The sequence below is a fragment of the Mustela putorius genome, unplaced genomic scaffold, assembly GCF_011764305.1.
Source record: "Mustela putorius furo isolate JIRA1106 unplaced genomic scaffold, ASM1176430v1.1 tig00003896_pilon_pilon_pilon, whole genome shotgun sequence".
Classification (NCBI taxonomy): domain Eukaryota; kingdom Metazoa; phylum Chordata; class Mammalia; order Carnivora; family Mustelidae; genus Mustela; species Mustela putorius.
The window spans coordinates 11,545,684-11,565,357 of NW_025422045.1; the positions used below are offsets into that span (position 1 = coordinate 11,545,684).

At 55.6% G+C, this 19,674-nt stretch overlaps 1 protein-coding gene across 1 annotated transcript in view; it reads right to left on the minus strand.

The window, feature by feature from the left end:
• Positions 1 to 393: 393 nt before the first annotated feature.
• Positions 394 to 19,674, minus strand: part of ITGA11 (integrin subunit alpha 11) — a 111,381-nt gene continuing 92,100 nt past the window's right edge. The window contains exons 18-30 of the mRNA XM_045067443.1: positions 19,462 to 19,572; positions 16,457 to 16,542; positions 15,008 to 15,215; positions 12,968 to 13,066; positions 11,472 to 11,548; positions 10,804 to 10,893; positions 9,849 to 9,939; positions 7,898 to 8,011; positions 7,601 to 7,687; positions 6,132 to 6,242; positions 5,925 to 6,020; positions 2,455 to 2,568; positions 394 to 1,743 (exon numbers count right to left, since the gene is read on the minus strand). Coding sequence (XP_044923378.1) covers positions 1,672 to 1,743; positions 2,455 to 2,568; positions 5,925 to 6,020; positions 6,132 to 6,242; positions 7,601 to 7,687; positions 7,898 to 8,011; positions 9,849 to 9,939; positions 10,804 to 10,893; positions 11,472 to 11,548; positions 12,968 to 13,066; positions 15,008 to 15,215; positions 16,457 to 16,542; positions 19,462 to 19,572 — 1,356 coding nt within the window. The 3' untranslated portion in view covers positions 394 to 1,671. The remainder of the gene's footprint in view (positions 1,744 to 2,454; positions 2,569 to 5,924; positions 6,021 to 6,131; positions 6,243 to 7,600; positions 7,688 to 7,897; positions 8,012 to 9,848; positions 9,940 to 10,803; positions 10,894 to 11,471; positions 11,549 to 12,967; positions 13,067 to 15,007; positions 15,216 to 16,456; positions 16,543 to 19,461; positions 19,573 to 19,674) is intronic.

Genomic DNA, 19,674 nt, shown 5'->3' on the forward strand with positions numbered 1-19,674 from the left:
AAGAGCAGTCTGTGTGTAAAGGTGGAGAAACTCTTAAGTCAGCGTGTCCGGTCAGCACTGAAATGCTAGCCTGGAGAAGTCTAGGAGACCAGGGAGGGGAAGGGCTGGAACTAAAGGCTAGAAGCTTGAACTATCCAAACAGGTGAAGATGGGCCTGGTGGTCTTGTGAGGGAGGAAGGGCTGCATCGCTGGAGGTGTTCATTGCAGATCAGGCGCCCATTTGGTGGGGAGGGTGTAGGGATGTAGGGAGCAAATGGGGGACAGGTCCCTTCTCAACATTTCGAGAGAATGGGAGAGCAGGAGGAGCCCCACATCTGTCTCCTTTCCTTCAGAGAAAAGAGGTTGGTTCCCCAGGATATGCCCTGCCCACAGAATGGGATGATAGCACCTTGGTTGTTTTCAGTCACTGTATTTTTTTTTTTTTATTTTAAAAAATATTTACGACAGTAAAGGTCGTACTATGTGACCAGGGGGCAGATGCCTTTGAGCATCCCCCTTTCATTTCTACCTCAAAACAAGATTAAGGCATAAATTACTCGCTGGGCACCAGGCGTGCCTGTTGTCCTCAAGGCGCCATCATTGGTGGTACCACTTGTCCCATGGGCCAGCGGATCAGACATTTGCCACTGAGCCTGCACAGACTCGGGTGTCCCTACACCAGCTTTAACTAGTGCATTCCAGAGAGACCCCTCAGCAGTGCCGGCCCTTCTCTCTTGCACGGTGGGCAGAAGGGAGGGATGGGAGGCTGTGTGTGTGTGTGTGTGTGTGTGTGTGTGTGTGTGTACACGCGCACGCAGGGAGATGGGTGACACAGGGAGGGGAGGCTCCGCACCGCTGCCCCTGCTGCCGGGTTGCACATTAAGCCAGGCAGGCTGGAAGACCAAGTGCGGACGTGGGACTCGGAGCGTGTGGTGCTCGGGCTCCGGCTGGGTACTAGGCACAAAAGCAGCTGGCTGGGCAGGGGCTGTGGGGGTGTGGAGGGCCCATTTGCCTCCCCATCTCGGGGTGGGTTCCCCATGTTGTGCGTTCCAGCTGCCCGTCCGACAGTCTCCGCGACCCAGGGTCCTTCTTCATTCCTGGCCTGCAGCTGTCACCATCGGGCCCAGGGGCCCCCGGTTCATTCAGGGACAGCTCCAGGGACCTAACTCCTGTCCGCAGAAGATGAGAGTGGGACCTGGAGCCTTGGGCAGTGCAGGGGCAGGGGTGGGAGGGCAGCACAGAATGCAGATCTGCTGCGCCGGTCCCCCCCACCCCCCGGGTTCCTACTGGGACTGGAGGCCTGGAGTGTGCAGAGTAGGTTTGCATGGCAGTCTTCCTCTCCCAGTTTCTTCTGAGGATGGGACAGGCCGGTAGGAATTCCTAGCACCTTAGTGGCAGGGGCACAAATGCCCCCACAGAGCCCGGCGGAGGCTTTGGTGGGCCATGTGATGGGTCCCTCTAAATCACCAGGGCTCTGTGTTGGAGGTGCCTGGGCCTCCCAGTAGAGCAGTCCCTCCTAAAACTGGCTTGAGTTCCTTTCAGAGGGTGTAGGCTTGGTCTCTCAGGAGATGAGGTCAAGTGCAAAGCGAGCTGGCATCTTCTCCACCCCAGCTCAGTGGGCCCTGGGCCTGGGCCTGCACACTGCCTGGACTGGCATCCTGGCCCCCATCGACTCGCAGCCTCCTCTGAGACTCACTCCAGCGCTTTGGGGTTGGGGTCCAGGCCAGGCTCCCTCCTGCGCTTGGCACTTTTAAAGAAGCCGAGCTGTGGGCAGCAAAGGCGAAGTCTCAGGGGTGGGCCCGGTGGACAAGGCCTGTCTCCCCTCCCTGCTTTCCCTTCATTAACCCTCCCAAGGCTCCTTCCCGAATACCCCAGCTAACACCGAGTACCCCCTCAACCCCCAATCCAGCAGGACTCCCTTGGTGGGCCACAATGGGCCCCTGAATTGGTGGTGGTGGTGGTGGGAGCTGCAGTGGAGTGCATGCAGCCTGGGTCAGGAGGCTAGAAGTCGTGCTGTATGACCCTGCCCCAGTCAACACCCCTCTCTGGGCCTCCCTTGCCTCATCTGTAATAGGTTCTCCACCTGCCACTCAAACACAGAGAAGACTTTGGGAGGCTTGTGAGACGCGTGGAGAAATTTTGTTGGAGAAATTTTGTGGTTCTGTGTGCTTGCTTCTTTTTCTGATAAGAGACCTAGCTTTCATCAAGTTCCTAAAGGGACCCACAGAAGGGTCAGAGCCACAGGCTGCAGGTCCCCTGGTGGCACTAGCCAAGCTGTCTGCTGTGGTGAGAGGGGCAGGCTTTGGTAGCAGGCTAGTTCTGGGGAGGAGGCTGGGTGTGTGCCAGCTCTCATGGGGAGGAGAATGTAGGGACTGGCACCAGAGCCCAGATGTTAGAGCCCCTGGCCTGAGCCCCCCACCCCTCACCCCCCGCCAAGATGCTGCTTTCCCCATCACCTGCCTGCTGGGGCCTCACCTTCCATAGTGCCAGGACCAGCAGGGCCAGCAGCAGGAGGCCCCCCAGGGTGCTGCCCACAATGATCCAGATGGGGATCTGCGAATCTTCTTGCTTGGAGATCTCAAATGTGATCTGCAAGGGGAGGAGGGCACCAGGTCCACAGCATGACTGTTCTGGAGCCCTGGGGTGGGGGGTCGGGGGGGGTGGCGTGGGGATAGCTAGTGCCCAGGGGGATCTGCTGGAGGGATAGGTGACACCTGGCCAGCAGAGGCCCCAGAGCACCCCACCCTTGCACAACAGACACGGGAGTTAAGGGACCCAGGTGTTCGATCCTGCCTTCTCTTTGAGACACTTTCTGCCTTTGGCCTTGGGCCACACTCCACTCCCCTTGGATTCTCCCACCACATGGGCTACTTTTTCTTATTTTCTCTGCTGCTTCTTCATCGCCTCCCCCGCTTCTAAATTTTGATGTGTCCTGTGGCTCTGCACTTGGACTTCTGCTTTACCTATAGTCACTTCCTGGTGAGCTCGGGGCCTTCTTCCACGCTTGGCACAGTGGGCCCAGGGCCTTTGGTGCCTTTAGAAGGCCCCGAAACTGTTCTAATTTCTTTTAAAATTAGAAGAAGAAAATATATAACCTTGCTTGGATTATGTTTGTCTATATATGGACACTGTCATAAAATAAGGATTTAAATTATGTTTTTAAGGAGGAAGGAGCTCCAAAGGCAAAAGGGCTCAGGGCCACGAGAGGGCCTAACTCTCTCCAACGTGGGGCTTTACCATCTCTCCGCTGACCGCTGTCACATTTCTCCCTTCTACTTGGCTTCTCTGCTAAATTCCAGACTCATATCTTCTATCTTCCCAGCCTACTTGGCATCTTTAACAGGTTCCCAAACAGACTCTTGATCCCACTCCTCACCCTCAAACCTCTTCCTTCACTGCGTTTCCCAGGGAAGCAAAAGGCAGCACTGCCCTTCCTAGCTTTGCTCAGCTGAGAAGCTCCGGGCTCGGCCCTGACTCTTACCTTCCCGGCCACATGGACTCCAGCCAAATCTGGCCATTCGACCTTTGAAGCCCCGCAACTTTGGCCAGTCTTCCTCCCTCCAGGGCTACTTCCTTGGACCCAAAACCCTCCTTTTAGCCTTGGAAACCGTAAGAACCCGCTTACTGCCTCCCAGCCTCCTCATCGCTCTCTGTAGTCTGTTCTCGGCATGGCAGCCGGAGGAAGGCAGACTTAATTCTCTCCTCCACGCTGTGTCTGCAGCTCAGAGTGGAAAATAAGAGTCCCTGTCCTGGCCCGCAAGGCCCTACACTCTCCAGCTCTGCTCACCTCCCTAGCCCCATCTCTTCTCTCCCCATCGCTCTCTCCACTCCAGCCCTCCAGCTACCTGGCCTCCCAACGAGCCAAGCACACACTCTTTGCAGGGTCTTGGTCTTGCTGTCCCTTCTGCTGGGCTGGTAGTGACGAGACACCCCCCTTCTTCATGCTCTCTCTCTGATGTCAGTTTATCTGGGAGGCTCTTCCCAATCTCCTTGTATAAAACAGCACCCTGTCCCCCCAGCCTCCACCCTTTTGTGCCTGTTGCCTTTCCGGGCACAGCTTTATCACCACTCGGCATTGATGTATTCCCGTGTCTTGCCATCCTGCCCATCTAGAACGTCTGCTCCAGGGGAACAGGGCTTTATCTGTGTTGGTCACTGTTCTGTGTTCAGTGGCCGGGACAGAGGAAGCGCTCAGGCAACACGGCAGGGGACGGAATGTGTAACACCACCCCCACCTCCCCATTCCCAGCAGCGGCTTAGGGCCCTGGCTTGGCCACCCACTCCCTGTTCAACTTCAAGCCAGTCACGGCCCCCTCTCCGCCTTACCTGCCACAGCCTCAGTGTCTATATCTAAAAAATAGGGGTGGGCGTACCTCACAGCACTTTGAGGAGTGAGCCAGATCGCATGCCCAGTGTCTGCTACAGTGCCTGGGCCTGAGTCACGGCTCCACGAATGGCAGGCGAGGGCCTTTTATGTTCTCTTTCAACCCACGAGGGCTGGGACCTTCACCTCCCCGCCCCCGGAGCTAGCTCACAGCTAAGCCAACAGGGCCTTCGGTTCTGGGTTGCTGCATTTCTAAAAGAGAAGTGAGGTATCTGGAGAGGCTCAGAGGGATTTCTGGGGGGAGGTGGGAGAGGAAGGAGAAGGAGAATTCACTTAGAAACCATGGACTAGTGTAGAGAGAGGGGTCGTGCGTGTGTGGGGGGAAGGGCGTGGGGGGGCATCGGGGGTGCCTATACAACGCCTCCTCTCTCGGTTGCCTGCAAAATTCTGACATATCTCTTGAGATTCGGATCAAGTGGACTGTCTCCAGAAAACTTCCCCTGGACATCCCTTGCTCTGACTGCCACCCCCACCCCCCAAGCCCAGCACCCGCACTCGCCCCCAGATCAGAGCCATGCTCTGTTATCTTCATCCCCCTTGTCTGCTTAAGTCATCTCCGTATCCCCTGGGGGCCTGAGTCATAGGAGGAACACCCAGCACATGTCAGATGAAGGAACAAACTGCTCCTTCGGTGGGTCCCCTGCTCCTGCTCCCCCTCTGCCTGGCAGCCCCCCACAGGGCTTGCAAGTGGTGTTTGTGCGTTTGATTAAGGTCTGGCTTCCTGTCCATGCCTGAATTGGGTCTCCACCATCCCCCTGGGGGTGGGGCTGGAGGTTCACTTGGCATCTAGTATGAGAACCACTCACAAGGATTGCAGGCCATGGCTGGTGTGGGGATGTGGCCAGTGGAGGGCAGCAGTGTCCCATGTCCCAAGCCCCTCTCCGAAGGACTGGGCTTTTCTTCAAGACCCAACTTCTCATTTTCTTAGGAGAGCACTATACGAAGCCTCATCCCCTTCTGGGGGCCCTGATTTTAGACAGTCTGGCCTGCGACAATCCGGTGTTAGCCAATTCACAGAGTCCCAATACAGAGACATCTCGCTTCCCTTGTTCTTCACGAACTTAGTTCACACCAACCTTTAAAGCACGTTATGTGCATTTCCTCGTATTTGGGGTGAGGATGGATGGGGAAGAGAGGGATGGATGGTCATTCTAGGCTGCTGGCCTTACTCACTATTGGTGGAAGCAATCAATGAGTTCCCCCCACCAAGACCCCCAACCCCTAGAGGTGGGCAGGCCTGAGACCTAGTCCATTCCTCTAGTGCAGAATACCCATGCTCCCCTCCTTCCTCTGATTCCATGGGGCTGCTGTGGTATAGAGCCTGGTGCTCTCGAGGTCACTGGGCTAATGTCTACTTTTGGCCCCATCCCTGCTCATGCCCCAACAGCCTGTATGTCTTGCTTGTCTCCTGTCTTTTGATGCTGCACTAACTGCAGATCGGTCCACCTCTCTCCTGCAGGAACACGTGAGCACAGAGCATAGGAAGCTCTAGGGAGAGGGGCAACCCCTTCCCTAGCTGGTCTGACTCAGGCTGAGGCCTGCAGGGTTCCGGGGGGCTCACCTGGCGGCTGGGATCCTCCTCTCGGAAGATGAAAGGGCTGTGGAACTGCCTCTGCAAGGCTGCATTGACTGTGATCTTCATCAGCTTGTACTTGAGCTGTATAATCAGAGGTCTTGTCAGAAGCCAAACCTTCCCCTGCGGGGAGATTCCCCGGCACCCACCACCTTCCCTTGCTTCATTGGGGTCTAGCTCAAGAGCTCTACTTACTGCTTTTAGGGACCTCAACCACAGGTTTCCCAGCAGATGGAAATTGATCTCCTGGTTGGGGGCCAGCCTCACGTTGCAGTTGATGGAAACTACGTCAGAGTTGCTGTGATTCTGAAAGAGGAGGTGGGTCTTGGGGTGAGCGACTGGGCTCCAGGGGAGCAAGGAAGGCAGCTGGCCTAGCCACGCCCGAGAATGTGAGCAGGGCCTTGGGCCATCAGACAGATGGCTGAGCCCAAGTTTGGCTCCTGTGAGGGGGGAGGGGCAGAGGATGGGCTCAAGGAGAGGTGGGGGGTGGGGGGACACATGGGCTGCGGGTGCCACTTGATGGCTGGAGGACGAGGTAAGGACGGTATAGCCTATGCTGGTCGAGGTTGTGGGTAATCACGTGTATTCTAGGAGCAGAACTTGGATTTGACCTTAGGGAGCCTATAAATGTCATCGCCAGACAAACAGATTAAAGGAGACATTGTATGATTACTGTAACAGAGGCAGAGAAAGCATTTTAGGAAATCCAACTTCTGTTTCCGATAAAAACTCCCAAGGAATTTCCTGAATCTGAATATAGGGTGTTTATGTGTGTGTGTGTATATATATAAAAATACAACAAGTATCATGTTTAATAATGAAAAACTTAAAAACAATTTAAAAAAAATCAAGTTCAAGACAAGACTGTCATCATTTCTACTTCCCACTGTCCTGGAGGTCCTAGCCAGAGCCAGAAGATGAGAAAAACAGTTTGTAAGGATTGAATGGTAACGCTCATACTATTATTGTTTACAGATGATCCCGTTCAACAGAAAACCCAAAGAAATTGTCAAATTATCAGAATTTATTAGGTTAAACTTGTTTGTATCCCTCTCTTGCAGCTACTGAAACAACCCCCGCCCCCAGTCCCCCAGGCCCAGTCTTCAGGAAAGTACACTACACTCAAAATGCTTGGTGTGAGGGGCTTATTTGCAGAAATCAAACCAGAACAGCCAAGATGTTAGTCTGGGGAAGAACAGTGAAAGCAATCAGAAACTGTGATCTGGAGCAGGGGCAGCCCTGGGAACAAAAAGCTGGGGACAAGCAGGTGTCACGGGGAGGGCTTTGGGAGGTGACATGAGCTGCCCTCCATCCTCAGGGACAGGGAGGACCCAGCTGCTGGGGTCAAAGTCTCCAATACAAGCCAAGGAGGTCTTGGCCTTCAGAACCTTGCTGGGTCTGGGCTTCCCCTTCCCTTTGCTCATCCGTATCCTGCTGCCCTCTAAGGCACAGGTGCCAGGCCACGATCCCTTTTCCTTTCCTGGAGGTTGTCTGCTCCCCTCCTCTCTCTCTTGACACCTGTCACAGCCTTGTGACAGCCAGCTCCTCTGGCATTCACTCTATGTGTCCTGCAAGATGGTGAGCTCATTAAGTGTATTTCTTCATTCTGTTTCCTCTTGGTCTGAGAGGCTCGCGGCCCAGCCCCGGGTAAGGAGGACACTCACCAGCTGTGGGGCTCGGGTCAGGTCTTCCTCTGTCGGGGCATGTCGGTACTCGGTGTTGTTTCCCCAGATGTTACAGGACGTGTTCACCTGCAGCAGGGCCACACACAACCGGCCTCACCACCAGCCTTGGCCCAATCAGCATCCCAGAGATGCTCCATTCTTCTCCTCTGCCCCGTGAAAGCCCTGCTGGTCCGGGGCCGGGGAGGAGGAGCTGATGTCTGAGGACTTGGGGGCACCCCTAGGGGTAGGTCACCTACTGATCCCCTCCCTTGAGCAGGCTCCCAAGGGCTCTGGTACCTGGTCAGTATGGAAGTCCTTCAGCATCAGCAGGCGGTTGCCCCCTCTGGTGGCGATGGGGATGGTGATCTTCATCATTACTCCGTGGATGGGGAATAAGCCCAAGTTTTGGATCTGTGACCAGAGAGAGGAGGAGTCAGTACGTCCAGCAGCAGCTGCAGTAGAGGGGAGTGGAGGATGAGGTCCATGGAGGTGAGCCACCCATCAGGTTGGGAATCAGGCCCCTTCAAGCCCCTGGCATATATGCTCTGCCAAATCACGGCAGGGGCTGTGTGCACAAAGGTGCGTGGAAGCACCCAAGGGGCCGGGCTCCTGGAGGCCAAAGACAAGCCGGTGGGGGCCATGAGGCTGGAGAGCAAGGTCACTTCCATTCCCAGGCTCTCCTGGCTGTGGGGATTTTGTAGCCTAGTGCTGCTGGTCACCCTGGGCTGAGGTCAGGGAGGAGATGGTGAGAGTTGAGTCATGCATTAACGAAGGTTGTAACCGTGAGCGAGTGCTAGCCGTGACATGGCCGGTGTCAGAGTGGCAGTGACTCCAAGCAGGGTTCTGGAATCAGAGAGGCCAGTCTCCGACCCAGAGCTTCGAGCGTCTACCAGCTGTGTGGCCTCAGGCAGTCACTAGACCCCTCCTGCAACAGCCACCTGGATACCAGCATGTCTGATACATGGTTTCCAGCATCAGCCTGCCCCGAGCTCACACGCAGCTTTTAGGGGTGGGGGGGGCACAGAGCTCACTGGGCAGACTGCTCGAATGCCTCCTCATCCCCCTTCTTGCTCCTTCCTTACACGGGGGCAGAGACGAATGCCACATTTCCCAGCCTCCCTAGGTAACTGGCAGTGTGAGAAACTGCCAAGGAGTTTCTTTAGGAGGGAGGGGCCTGCTCTTCTCCCCTTCCTCCTTCCTGGGATGAGAGTGTGATGGCCGGAGCTGCAACTGTATTGGGCAATGAGGTGAACTTAAGAGGCTGATAGTGGCATGTCAAGGACGGTGGAGCAGACAGAAGACCCAATCCTGAATGATTTTATGAAGCTGCCAACCCTGGACTTCTTTTATGGAGAGAATAAACTCTGGTCCATTTAGGCCACTTGTATTTAAAAATATTTTTTAAATATATGCAACCACACCTAACCTTCATTGATAACATCCTCCCAGTCCAGCCCCATTCTTTTCTTCTCTTTTAAGATTTATTTATTATTATTTGAGTTGGGGGAGAGGGGCAGAGGGAGAGAGAGGATCTTAAGCAGATTCTCCACTGACCACAAAGCCCCACTTGGGGCTCGATCTCACGACCCTGAGATCATGACCTGAGCCGAAATCAAGAGTCAGCTGCTTGGGGCGTCTGGGTGGCTCAGTGTGTTCAAGCCTCTGACTTCGACTCAGGTCATGATCCTAGGGTCCCAGGATTGAGCCCCACATCGGAGGGGGGTCTCTGCTCGTCAGGGAGCCTGCTTTCCCCCCCTCTCTGCCTACTTGTGATCTCTGTCAAATAAATAAATAAAATCTTAGGGGCGCCTGGGTGGCTCAGTGAGCTGCCTTTGGCTCAGGTCCTGATCTCAGGGTCCTGGGATCGAGCCCCGCATTGGACTCTGCTCAGCAGGGAAACTACTTCCCCTTCTCTCTCTGCCTGCCTCTCTGCCTACTTGTGATCTCTCTCTGTAAAATAAATAAATAAAATCTTAACAAACAAACAAATAAATAAAATCTTAAAAAAAATAAAAAACGAAGTCAGCTGCTTAAGAGACTGAGCCCCAACCGGCACCCCCCCATTATTTTCTAGATAAGGACTGAGAGGCCCAGAGAGGGCAAGGAACTTGCCTAAAATCGCACAGTGAGTGGGTAACAGGGCTGGGGCTGAATCCCAGGCACTTGCAATGATTCCAGACCCCTCCTCACCCCAAGGGGAACCCTCAGCTCTTGTCCTTCACTCTGCCTGGCTCTCTGCCAGCCTTACCTTGAAGACACAGCTGAAGGGAGGCCCAAGGCCATCGTACCTCTCCAGTGAGCTATTGGACTTGACCTCATAGTGGCTCAGGCTGCTGTCCCTGCAGGGACAGAGGACAGGGACGCTGTTAGCTCAGGCAATGTTGGCTCACTGAATAAATGCATGACAGAGGGCGTGGGCATGTGCCCGGCTCCCCTAGACCACAGGAAAGAGGTTTTCTCTGGTGTCCCTGAGGACGGGGAGGACTGTGTTGGGAAGGGTTCTGAGCCTCAGCAGGGATGCATGCCGAGATCTCTCAGCAAAGGCCGCCTCATGTGGGGGATGGGCATGAGCTCAGAGAGCTGGTCATTGGCCATCCCTGCCCTTGGGGGCCATTCCTGGCCTCTCAGCCCAATGGCAAGACCTCTTTAGAGCATGAACTCGCCCACTTTGCCCCATTCCAGTGTCCAGCAGTGGCCACGGGAGGGCCTGAGCCTGCTTTCTGTGTGGTTGCAAGTCTGACTTCTCCAATGGCCTAGGGACTCCCAGGGGACAGGGCTGGCTGGTGGGAGCACTTTGCCCTTTGGGGAGGTGGGTTCTCGTACTTTCGCTGTGGAAAGTTGCTGGTTCAAGGTGGTAATGAAAAGCAGATGGACTTTTAGTAGGTTTTATGACTTAAAATCCTCTCAGACCAGACCCCCACTTATCACCTGCACTGGGGGTGGATACCCCCCATGTGCCACCCCCTCCCAGAGGCAGGAGCTCCCTGGAGGTCAGCTCTGTGTCTCCTTCTACCCCCTGCCCACCATGGCTGAGGGACCTGCCCTCTCCGAGTCCTCAGGGACACCCCCGACGCACAGTCCCTTGGCACTGCAGCCTGGCCCCTGTGACCTCTGGTCCTATGCAGATCCCCCCCAGAGGGTATCCCGTCTTAGGCCTCACTTCTCTCAGGCTTCCCCCAGCCTGTCCCCTCCCACCCCCCCACCTGGTGAAGAGGACATCAGCCTCGTATTTGAGGTGGAAGCGCAGGAGGGCCGTGTTGTCTTCCCTGGTGCTCTCCTCCTCGTCGCTGTCACTGCAAGGAGAGTCGCGCGGGGCGGTCAGGAGCGGGCCAGGGGGCCTTCCACCAGCCGAGCCGGCTCCCCGCGTGGGCTCACGGCAGCCCCTTCGGATGGGCAAAGCAACTAACAGGTGAGGAAAGGAAGGCTCAGAGAGGCTGTGTGAACTTCCCAAGGACACACAGCGTGTAACTATAGCAACGGGGAGAGGGACACTGGTTGTTTGTTCTACTCCTTCTCCCGTGTTCTTTCTGTTCTGCACTTCTCTCCCCTCCAACATTTTTCCATTTTAAAAGACCTTCCTTCCCTTACTCTGTGAAGATGACCCCTGCTTTGCTATTGTCAGGGGCTGCTGTGATGCCCGATGATTACATGTACAGTTCTTTGTAATTGAAGGTTTTAGAAACAGCTGCCAGAGCAATGGTAAGGGTTTGCTATTTCTCTCTGAGCTGCCCAAGGATGGAGAGGGCAGCAGGTGGACCCCCCACCCCCAGGTCGGGGCAGGGGCACAGGGAAGAGCTGTGGCTAGCAGCAGAGCAGGGGACAGCAGCGAGCAGAGCCCAGAGGGGGCAGAAGGAGCAGGCGACGCCCAGACCTGCCAGCGGTGAGCCGGATCTCCAGGTGGTGCAAGAAGATGGATTTGCTGAACTCAAAATCCAGCCGGAAAGCCACCTGCGAGGAAGAGGTCCAGTTGCTGGAGCTGGGGTGTCTGGGAACTGCAGGTCTGGACATGGCCAGCCTGCCCCTCCTTGCCCCTGCCCTTGTCTCCCCGGGGTGGGGGGGGGTGAGTGGGTAGCTGTTGCCTGGGGTGCCTGGAGGACCAGGTGCCAGAGTGATGTGAGCTGAGCTTGGGACCTGGGGACACAGCCACAGACAATAGCTCCTCTGATAGGGTTTCTTGGCTAAGGGACCAGCCATTCTCCCCACGACTTCCTTTTTGTTTTCAACTACAGGCAACTAGAAGGCAGCAGGTCCAATTTCAGGATCCTGTGGGAATTCCTGGGTGGGGAGCTTGATGGCGGGAAGGGGAGGTGGCCATCCCCATGAACCACAGGGTGCAGGGCCGGAAGCCAGCAGGAGGACTGCCTCAGCGGGCCCTTCTTCCTGTGTGCGATAGGGAGAGGCCAGCAGAAGGGTGAAGGCTGCCTCGGGCACCCAGCAGTTCAATAAGGCACCTGCCTCCTGGTCCAGCGGTCCTCCGACCACTTTGATGGTCTAGTCCTATGCTTCCTTTGGCCTTGGCCAAAGGGACTGTAGCCTGTGACCTCTGACTCTCTGACCCTCCTCACCACCTCCCACCCGACTCTGGGGACATTACAGGGGCTTTGCCCAGACCTCATGTTCTTCTCAGATCTGCTTCATGGGGTTTCCCAAGGAGACTTTGGGGCCCCATTCTTGACTTGTGTCCCAGAGGGGAGGCGAGGATTCCCCTTCTCTCCCCCAGCCTTGCAGACTCCGATCCTGGGAACAAGCTGTCACTCTCCCTGACTCTTGCCTCAAGCTCCCTTCTGTCTGATGCCAGCTCTATGAGTAGCCTAGTCTCAGCTGGGTCTTTTCTTGTTCCAGAACCTTCAGTGGCTACCCAGTACCCCGTAGAGACGGACAAATGCTACGTGATCTGGAGTCTGGAATCTGGGGATTCTCCTTCCTGGGGAATTTGCTTTTCCCCTCACACACCCTACCCACTTTCCACTTGTCCTTTTAAGCACATGACAAGTGCCCACAAAACGTCAATTTTTCTCCCAATCTCTCCCCGTGCACAAAATAGGCTGAGAGAGGCTGGACTTGGAAAAAGTGTGTTAGGATAAAGGATAAAGGGATAACTGGCCAGGAGGTGGTGGGAGAGGGGTGGGTGGAGTGGTGGCATTGCCCTGAGGTGAAGGAGCCTGGATGCTCTCTTGGGGGTGGGCTGGCTAGTTAGGTCCTGTGGGTGTCATTTCCTGGGTGAAAAAAACTAACAGACTTAACAGCCATGCTCAGGCTTCTCCATCCCTCCCCTGTTCTCCCCTCTGTTCATTTCCATCTCCCTTGCCTCCCTAGTGCCTCCCAGCACCCACCCGGTCCCGCCCCCACACTGCCCCCAGCCTCAACCTTGGCCTTGGCCCTGAAGAAAGGGTAGCTGACATTGCAGACTTTCTTGTGGAGTCTCCTCTCCTCGTTCACGCACTCGATGCTGCCATCTGAGTCGTCCTAGGGGAGGGTGGGGAGCACCGCGGGCAGCTGTTAGGAGGGCCAGAGACCTGGGCCTGGGGACCACCCAAGCCGCACCCCACCACCTACACCAGAGCTGTACCACAGACCTTGGAAGGAAGCTGGGACCCCAGGGGCCCCGGAGACACGGGAGGCAGTGGCTTTGAGGGGGAATCACCGCCCAGCTCCTGGGCCTCTCTGAGCTGGGGTCCTGCTGGGCCAGCGCCGGGGTCACCTCCGCTAGGGTCCTGAGGGAGGGGACTCCCCCACAGTGCTCTAGCTTGACACTGTTGGGTGGCTGTGTGTCCTTGTGTGTATCTTTGGGCATGCATATGCACGTGTGGACAGAAAGGCATGTCTGTGTAGACTCCGCCTGTGTGTGCCCTGTGGCAGGCATGAGGAACAGGTGGGTTTCCTTGAATGCACAGGCAGGTCTGTGAGCTTTTGCATGTGTGTGTGCAAAGTGCTCATGATCAGACTAACACATCTGTAACTGGCTGGGGCGGGGGTGCTTCCTCCACGAGCGTTCCCCTCAGCTGGATGGTGGGATGGAGGGCAGCCTAGGGAGAGGAGTGCTGGTCTCCCAGCTGTGAGCAGCTCCTGGGCTGGGGCTGGATGGGCAGAACTAGGTTGTGGGCTATCCCTACACACACGCCCCTCCCCGCCCCCCATAACCCCGCTGCATGTGTGGATGTAGCCCTTTCTAGAACACGCTGCCCGCTGCCCGCTTCTCTTTGTCCTCCTCAGTTCTCAAAGATCTTCTGTGCTACAGACACAAAATCCCACGAAGACTGGCCCCTGGGCTTATGAATAGGCATGGCACTGTAGCGTCTGGACCAGGGGAGTAGTGAAAGGTGGATGCGGGTTGGGGCCCTGTTTCCCCTAAGTACCCCAATTCAGACAGATGCCAAAATCTCTGGGCGGGACAGGACTGGGAAAGAGGGCCATCACATGGGCTGCTCATCCTCACTTGGGGTTGCAGGGGGCTTGACTGTGCGGCCCAGCCTTGGGCCTGAGGAAGGGACTGCCTGGCAGAGACTGAGGGGTTCTGTGTCTGCCCCACCCGGCACTCAGGGCTCCATATGGATGCTCTGAGATCCTTGGGGGCAGAGACTGTCTGAGGGGAGCTGGGACCGCCCCCCGCTCCACATGACAGTGATGTCCTGGGTTGACTCAGTGACCCTGTCTCAGGGACTTCTCTGGGCTCGAGCCCTGAGGAGTTCAAGGTCACCACAGGCCAACACTTAGGCACTGTGAATTCCCTCGGAGTGCATGCAGGGCCGTGCTGGGGAGCTGTGTGGGGCTGGGGGAGCCCGTGTGGCCTTCTGGGGCTTCGGAAGGCCCTCCAGAGCTTGTGACATGAGGACAAAGCCCTGTCCTAAAGTGCAGGCCCAGGAACCCTTCTGCCACTTACTAGCTGTGTGGTCCTGGTCAGGCCCTGTCCACCCCTCTGTGCCTCAGTCTCTGGCATGATAGGAAAGGTTGAAGTTTGGAATAACCTGTTCCGGTTCTTGTGAGAGGGCCCTTTTGAGAAAGCCTGAAGGATGAACTGTGGGCAGGGGGCTGTATTAGCTGGTGTGCACCTGTGTGGGGTGTGTGTGGCTGTGCGTGTGCACACGCATGTGTGTGTGCTCCTATTGAGAGCCAAGGACACAGGCTAAAAGACATTCCTCCCCATACTCGGGAAGGGCTCAGACCCCCCTCTCCCAGTGGCTCTCCCCCTGCTGCACGCTGACCTTGCCTGGGATGCTTTCAAAGCATGCTGATGTGGGCGTGGCCCCAGACCAGACCCGGTAGAATCTCTGGGAAAAGCCTGGCCACAGGGATCTGTAAGCTCCCAGTGGCTGTAACATGCAGCCCACCAGTCCCCTTGGCTGGACCCTTCCCTTCCTGCCTCTGCCCTTAGCCTCAGGCAGACCAGGCCCACAGTTGAGGTCTTACCTTCTGGATCAAGCTGGCAAACTGCAGGTTTGTTGACTGCGAAATATTTAGGACCGTGCTGTAGGCATTCTCGCCTCTGTTCTCCAGCACGGCCTCCACAGCAACCCGCCGGCGTGTGCTCTCGATGATGAAGACCGTAGTGTCGAAGGACAGCGTGTAGGCGGAGCAGTCCTGCGTGGTCTTGCCCAGGACCCTCTGGCAGTACTCCCTGTGGGACAGAGCCCACCCAGGGCCAGGCTTATGGAATGGGGAGGGCGGGGCCAGGCCTCCCTGCTCTCCTCAGCATGTATCCCTTTTGGCTTTGGCTACCGGGAAGCTCGGAGCTAAATGAAGAGACTATCTTGATGAGTAGCCAGGATGGCTAGACGGTTTGCTTCTTCATCCTTCTCAGGGTTTGTCTGTGTTATTTCTACTTATTGTATATGTTTTCTAGCTCAGTCATTTTGTTTTCTAGCTACTCAGACTGAGTAAGTCAGTAAGTCTACCTTTAGACTACCTCTAAAAGTAGAGGATGGATTACTTGAAAATAAATGACATAAATTTTAAAGAGGATATTTTTCATTATTTTTCCTTGTATACTATATCTTTTTTTTTTAGAAAAAGGCTTTGTGGGGCGCCTGGGTGGCTCAGTGGGTTAAGCCGCTGCCTTCGGCTCAGGTCATGATCTCGGAGTCCTGGGATCGAGTCCCACATCGGGCTCTCTGCTCAGCAGAGAGCCTGCTTCTCTCTCTCTCTCTCTGCCTGCCTCTCCATCTACTTGTGATTTCTCTATGTCAAATAAATAAATAAAATCTTAAAAAGAAAAAGGCTTTGTCCTCATGTCACAAGCTCTGGAGGGCCTTCCAAAGCCCCAGAAGGCCACACGGGCTCCCCCAGCCCCACACAGCTCCCCAGCACGGCCCTGCATGCACTCCGAGGGAATTCACAGTGCCTAAGTGTTGGCCTGTGGTGACCTTGAACTCCTCAGGGCTCGAGCCCAGAGAAGTCCCTGAGACAGGGTCACTGAGACAGGGCACCGTGCTCAGCCACCTGCTTTGTCTCCTTAGTTCAAGCAGTCCATCACTGGGCCCACAGGTCACCTAGTTGGGGGCTAGGAGGGTGAGCCACCAGGATCACTGGTCCTAGTCTCCATCTTTCATCTGTTTGATAGTAAAGATTCCAAAGAAAGGATTCCTTTTTCTAAATGAAGTTTGAGGAGTTTGGATAGATGAGTACTTTTCATTTTGCAGAGGAAGTAACTGAGGCCCAGAGAGGGAAGGGACGTGCCTGAAGTCACATGAGAGGCAATTAGAGGCAGAGCCTGGGCTAAACCCAGGCTCCACGTTCTGTGTTTGAGCCATGCTGCCTCCAAGAACCATATGCAGGCAGCACTCAGGGCTTGGGGAGCCCCAGATCTACTTGCGGGGGAAGGAACGGAATCAGGGCAGGGGCAGGGAGGAGCCAGCTTACATGGCCGTGGGCAGGTCACTGCGGGCATCCAGCAGGAGGTCAGGGACACAGTGCTCGTCCTCATTGCAGCCGTTCCAGAAGGGCACCTGTGCCAGGGAAAGTCAGGGCGGGGTGGCTGGTTGGTTGTCTTTGCTGCCAACCGGCCCTCACCCCCATAGCACGCCGGCTCCCCACTCCACCACACTAGACACGGGCTTCGTCTTCTCTGCCCTCCTCCCAGACGACACCCTGCTGTTTCTCCTGCTTTTGCACAGGTACTCCCTTCTTTAAAACATGGCTCCAAACTCCGCAGCTCCTGGGTCTCCTTCAGTTCTCAGCGAAGCTCAGGATACCCACACCCACCCAGCAGGTTTTTAAGGATCATCTGTGTTGGGGGCAAGGTCTTAGGTACTGGCGGTACAGGATGAGGAAGACACAGCTTCCGCTCTCAGCTCGTGGGGAAGAGTGCTGGATAAATAATTACAGTGTGAAATGTGCAAAAAAAAAAATTGTAGAAATCTGTGTGTAGAAAAGAGAGGAAGAGGGGAGGAAACAATTTTTTGTCCTGTACATGGTCAGAGAAGCCTTCAGGGAAGAGACAGTAGGTCAGAGTTCTGAAGGATGACCATGTTAGCTGGGTGACCAGGGAGACAGAGAATTCGGGGGGAAGGACGAGCCTGTGCAAAGGTCTGAGGCATGAAGCAGCATGGTGAGTTTGGGAAATGCTGGGTGCTTTAGCATTGCTGCATTTTGGGATGGGGAAGATGGAGAGATGAGTGGAGTCAGTTCTTCTAGGGCCTTGGGGTCATTCTTTGCAGGTGACAGGAATCACTGACTGCTGTAGACAGGGGAGTGAGTATCCCGTCAGACCTGCATGCTGAAGGCTCGCTGTGGCCGCTGTGGGTGGACGGACTGGAGGGATCAAGGCTAGAGTCAGGGAGGCCACTGAGGAGGCTGCTTCAGTGTTCAGGCAAGAGATGATGATGGTGTTGGGGGTACGGGTGTGGAGAGGAGACAACAAGTTAGGACTGCCAGAGGTGGGGTCCATAGGACCTGGAGTTCATCAGCGCTAAGGGGCCAAAGTGTCCAGGATGTGGACAAGTCCCTTTTCAGTGTCTGGAAGGAGGGCTGCACCATTCATTTATAAACGGTGGGGTGAAGTTGAGTTTGGTTCTGTGGTCCTGTAGTCCTACCGGGTCCACGTGCTCAGTGAGCAGGTAAGCGTTCAGGTTGGCCGAGGAGCACAGCTGTCCCTCCCAAGGGTACAGCAGAAACCCAGGAGAGGGGAAACCAAGCTCGCACAGATCTGAAATTCATGGACCTTTCTCAAAGGTGAGCCCCTGAGCCTCACCCACATCCACCTGCAGCCCCCAGCTGCCCCGTTGCACGGTGGATTTGCAGCTAAAAGCAGAGAGGGCAGCAGAGCCATACAAAGGAGGGCGGAGGGAGGCCATCCAGTGGTGGGACGTAGTGGAAAACATTGGTCACCCCCAGGTGCCTCACTGAACCCTAGTACCCACATTCACCTCGGCGACTTCAAGTCTCCCATAAGATGCCCCCACGCCCACCCAGCCTCCTGCCTACAAAGGGCGCAAACTGTGCCATCACCTTCAGAACATTTCCATCCAATTGATTAAAAGGAATAATTAATGTGATAAGCAGCTGCTACACTCAATTATGTGGAACAGCTCATCCCCCAGGAAGCGAGATACTGCAGGGCTAGGGCTGTACCAGAGCTGGGCACTGAGTGGATGCTAACGAAAAATTTGCAGAAGAGCACTGGGCAGAATGTCTCTCATTTGCTAGAAATGGGGAGAGGTTAGAAATCCAGATTAACAAGATTTTTTTTTTTAAAGAAATTTAGCTGCTATCTGAAGCCCTTGATGATGATAGGACCCAGATTATTCCTCCTTTTAAATTTTTTTTCTCTTTACACATTCTCTTCAGCCTGCCTCTCTCACTGTCGTCCCTTGGTCATATCGTTAGCTCTCCTGGAGTGGAAGGCCACTCTTCCCATCCCCGCGTATCTGAATCTGGTCTATTCCTTAGGGTCTGGCTGAAAGTCGCCCTGTCCAGGAAGTCTTCCTGGCTTGTCCTCTGGTTGCTCAGCGATACCTCCTCTGAGCTCACTCCTGTCTTCACCCTGGCCTCCAGCCCTAACAGGCAGCCTGCACTGGGATTGTCCGTGTGGGGCAGAGTGAGCCTTTTGCATCAATCTGCAACATGGGCTTCGACTCACTCGTGGATCGCCTGGCAGATTCTCGTTCATTCGCCCTAGCGTCTCTGTAATTACTGTGGCGGGGAACAGTAGTGACTCACGCACCCGTCACTGACGATGTCTCCATCTGGGCCAGTCCATTCCCCCCCTTCTCGAACTGCATGAGACAGCCTCTCTTATATGTGAGGGATGCGGAATCAGGAGAAAAGAGGGAAGGTGTGAGGGTCAGGGGCTGGGCAGTGGGGTCTGGGAGGGCAGGGAAGGCGGATGGGAGCAGGAGGTGATTTCGGAAGCCTTGCTGCTCCTCAAGGTTTAGGAATTAGATATTAACTTCATGAATTTCTCCTGCTCTCCCATCACAGTTCAGCCAGAAATAAACCGTGAATTGCAGGTGGGAGGAGCATGTGAGTGTTCTATACCAGAAAGTTCTGATGCCACTAGAGCCAGGGATCAGGAACTGTGGTTGAGGGGGGCAGACCCCAGCTGCAGAGCAGGCTCTGGGTGGCTGACTCCCATGCTCTGGGCCCCAGTGTCCTCACCGGCTCCTGAGGGAAGCAGGTGATCAAGCCCTAAGATCCCTTTTGGTTCTGTGATTCTCCAGGACCCTCCAGGTCTCCCCTATGCTGGAGATATGGGGGATCCTCGAACAGGAAAGGCCCCGTCCTTTCCCTCAGCGTGTTCCCAGCGATAAGGGAAGGAGTACCTGGGGCCCTCTGGATCTGGGCTTTGGGGAGGAGGGAGAGGAAAAGGGCTTTTGGGGGTGGGGAACGGAGCACCCAGGTTGTGTGCCCTGTATGCAGGCATGTACCGAGACTCGGAGGGTGGAGGGCCAGCCGTCGTCCAGCACGGGGCCGTGGTTGGGATCCTCCAGGGAGTACTCTACCCAGAAGGTCACTGGCTTCACGTAGTCAGCGGTGTCCTGTGTGGAAGGAGATGAGGATGGGGTGAGGGGGCACGGAGCACCTGTTTCTGGGCCAGGATCATGAGAGAAAACTGCTACTTCCTGCAGGCAGTGTGTGTG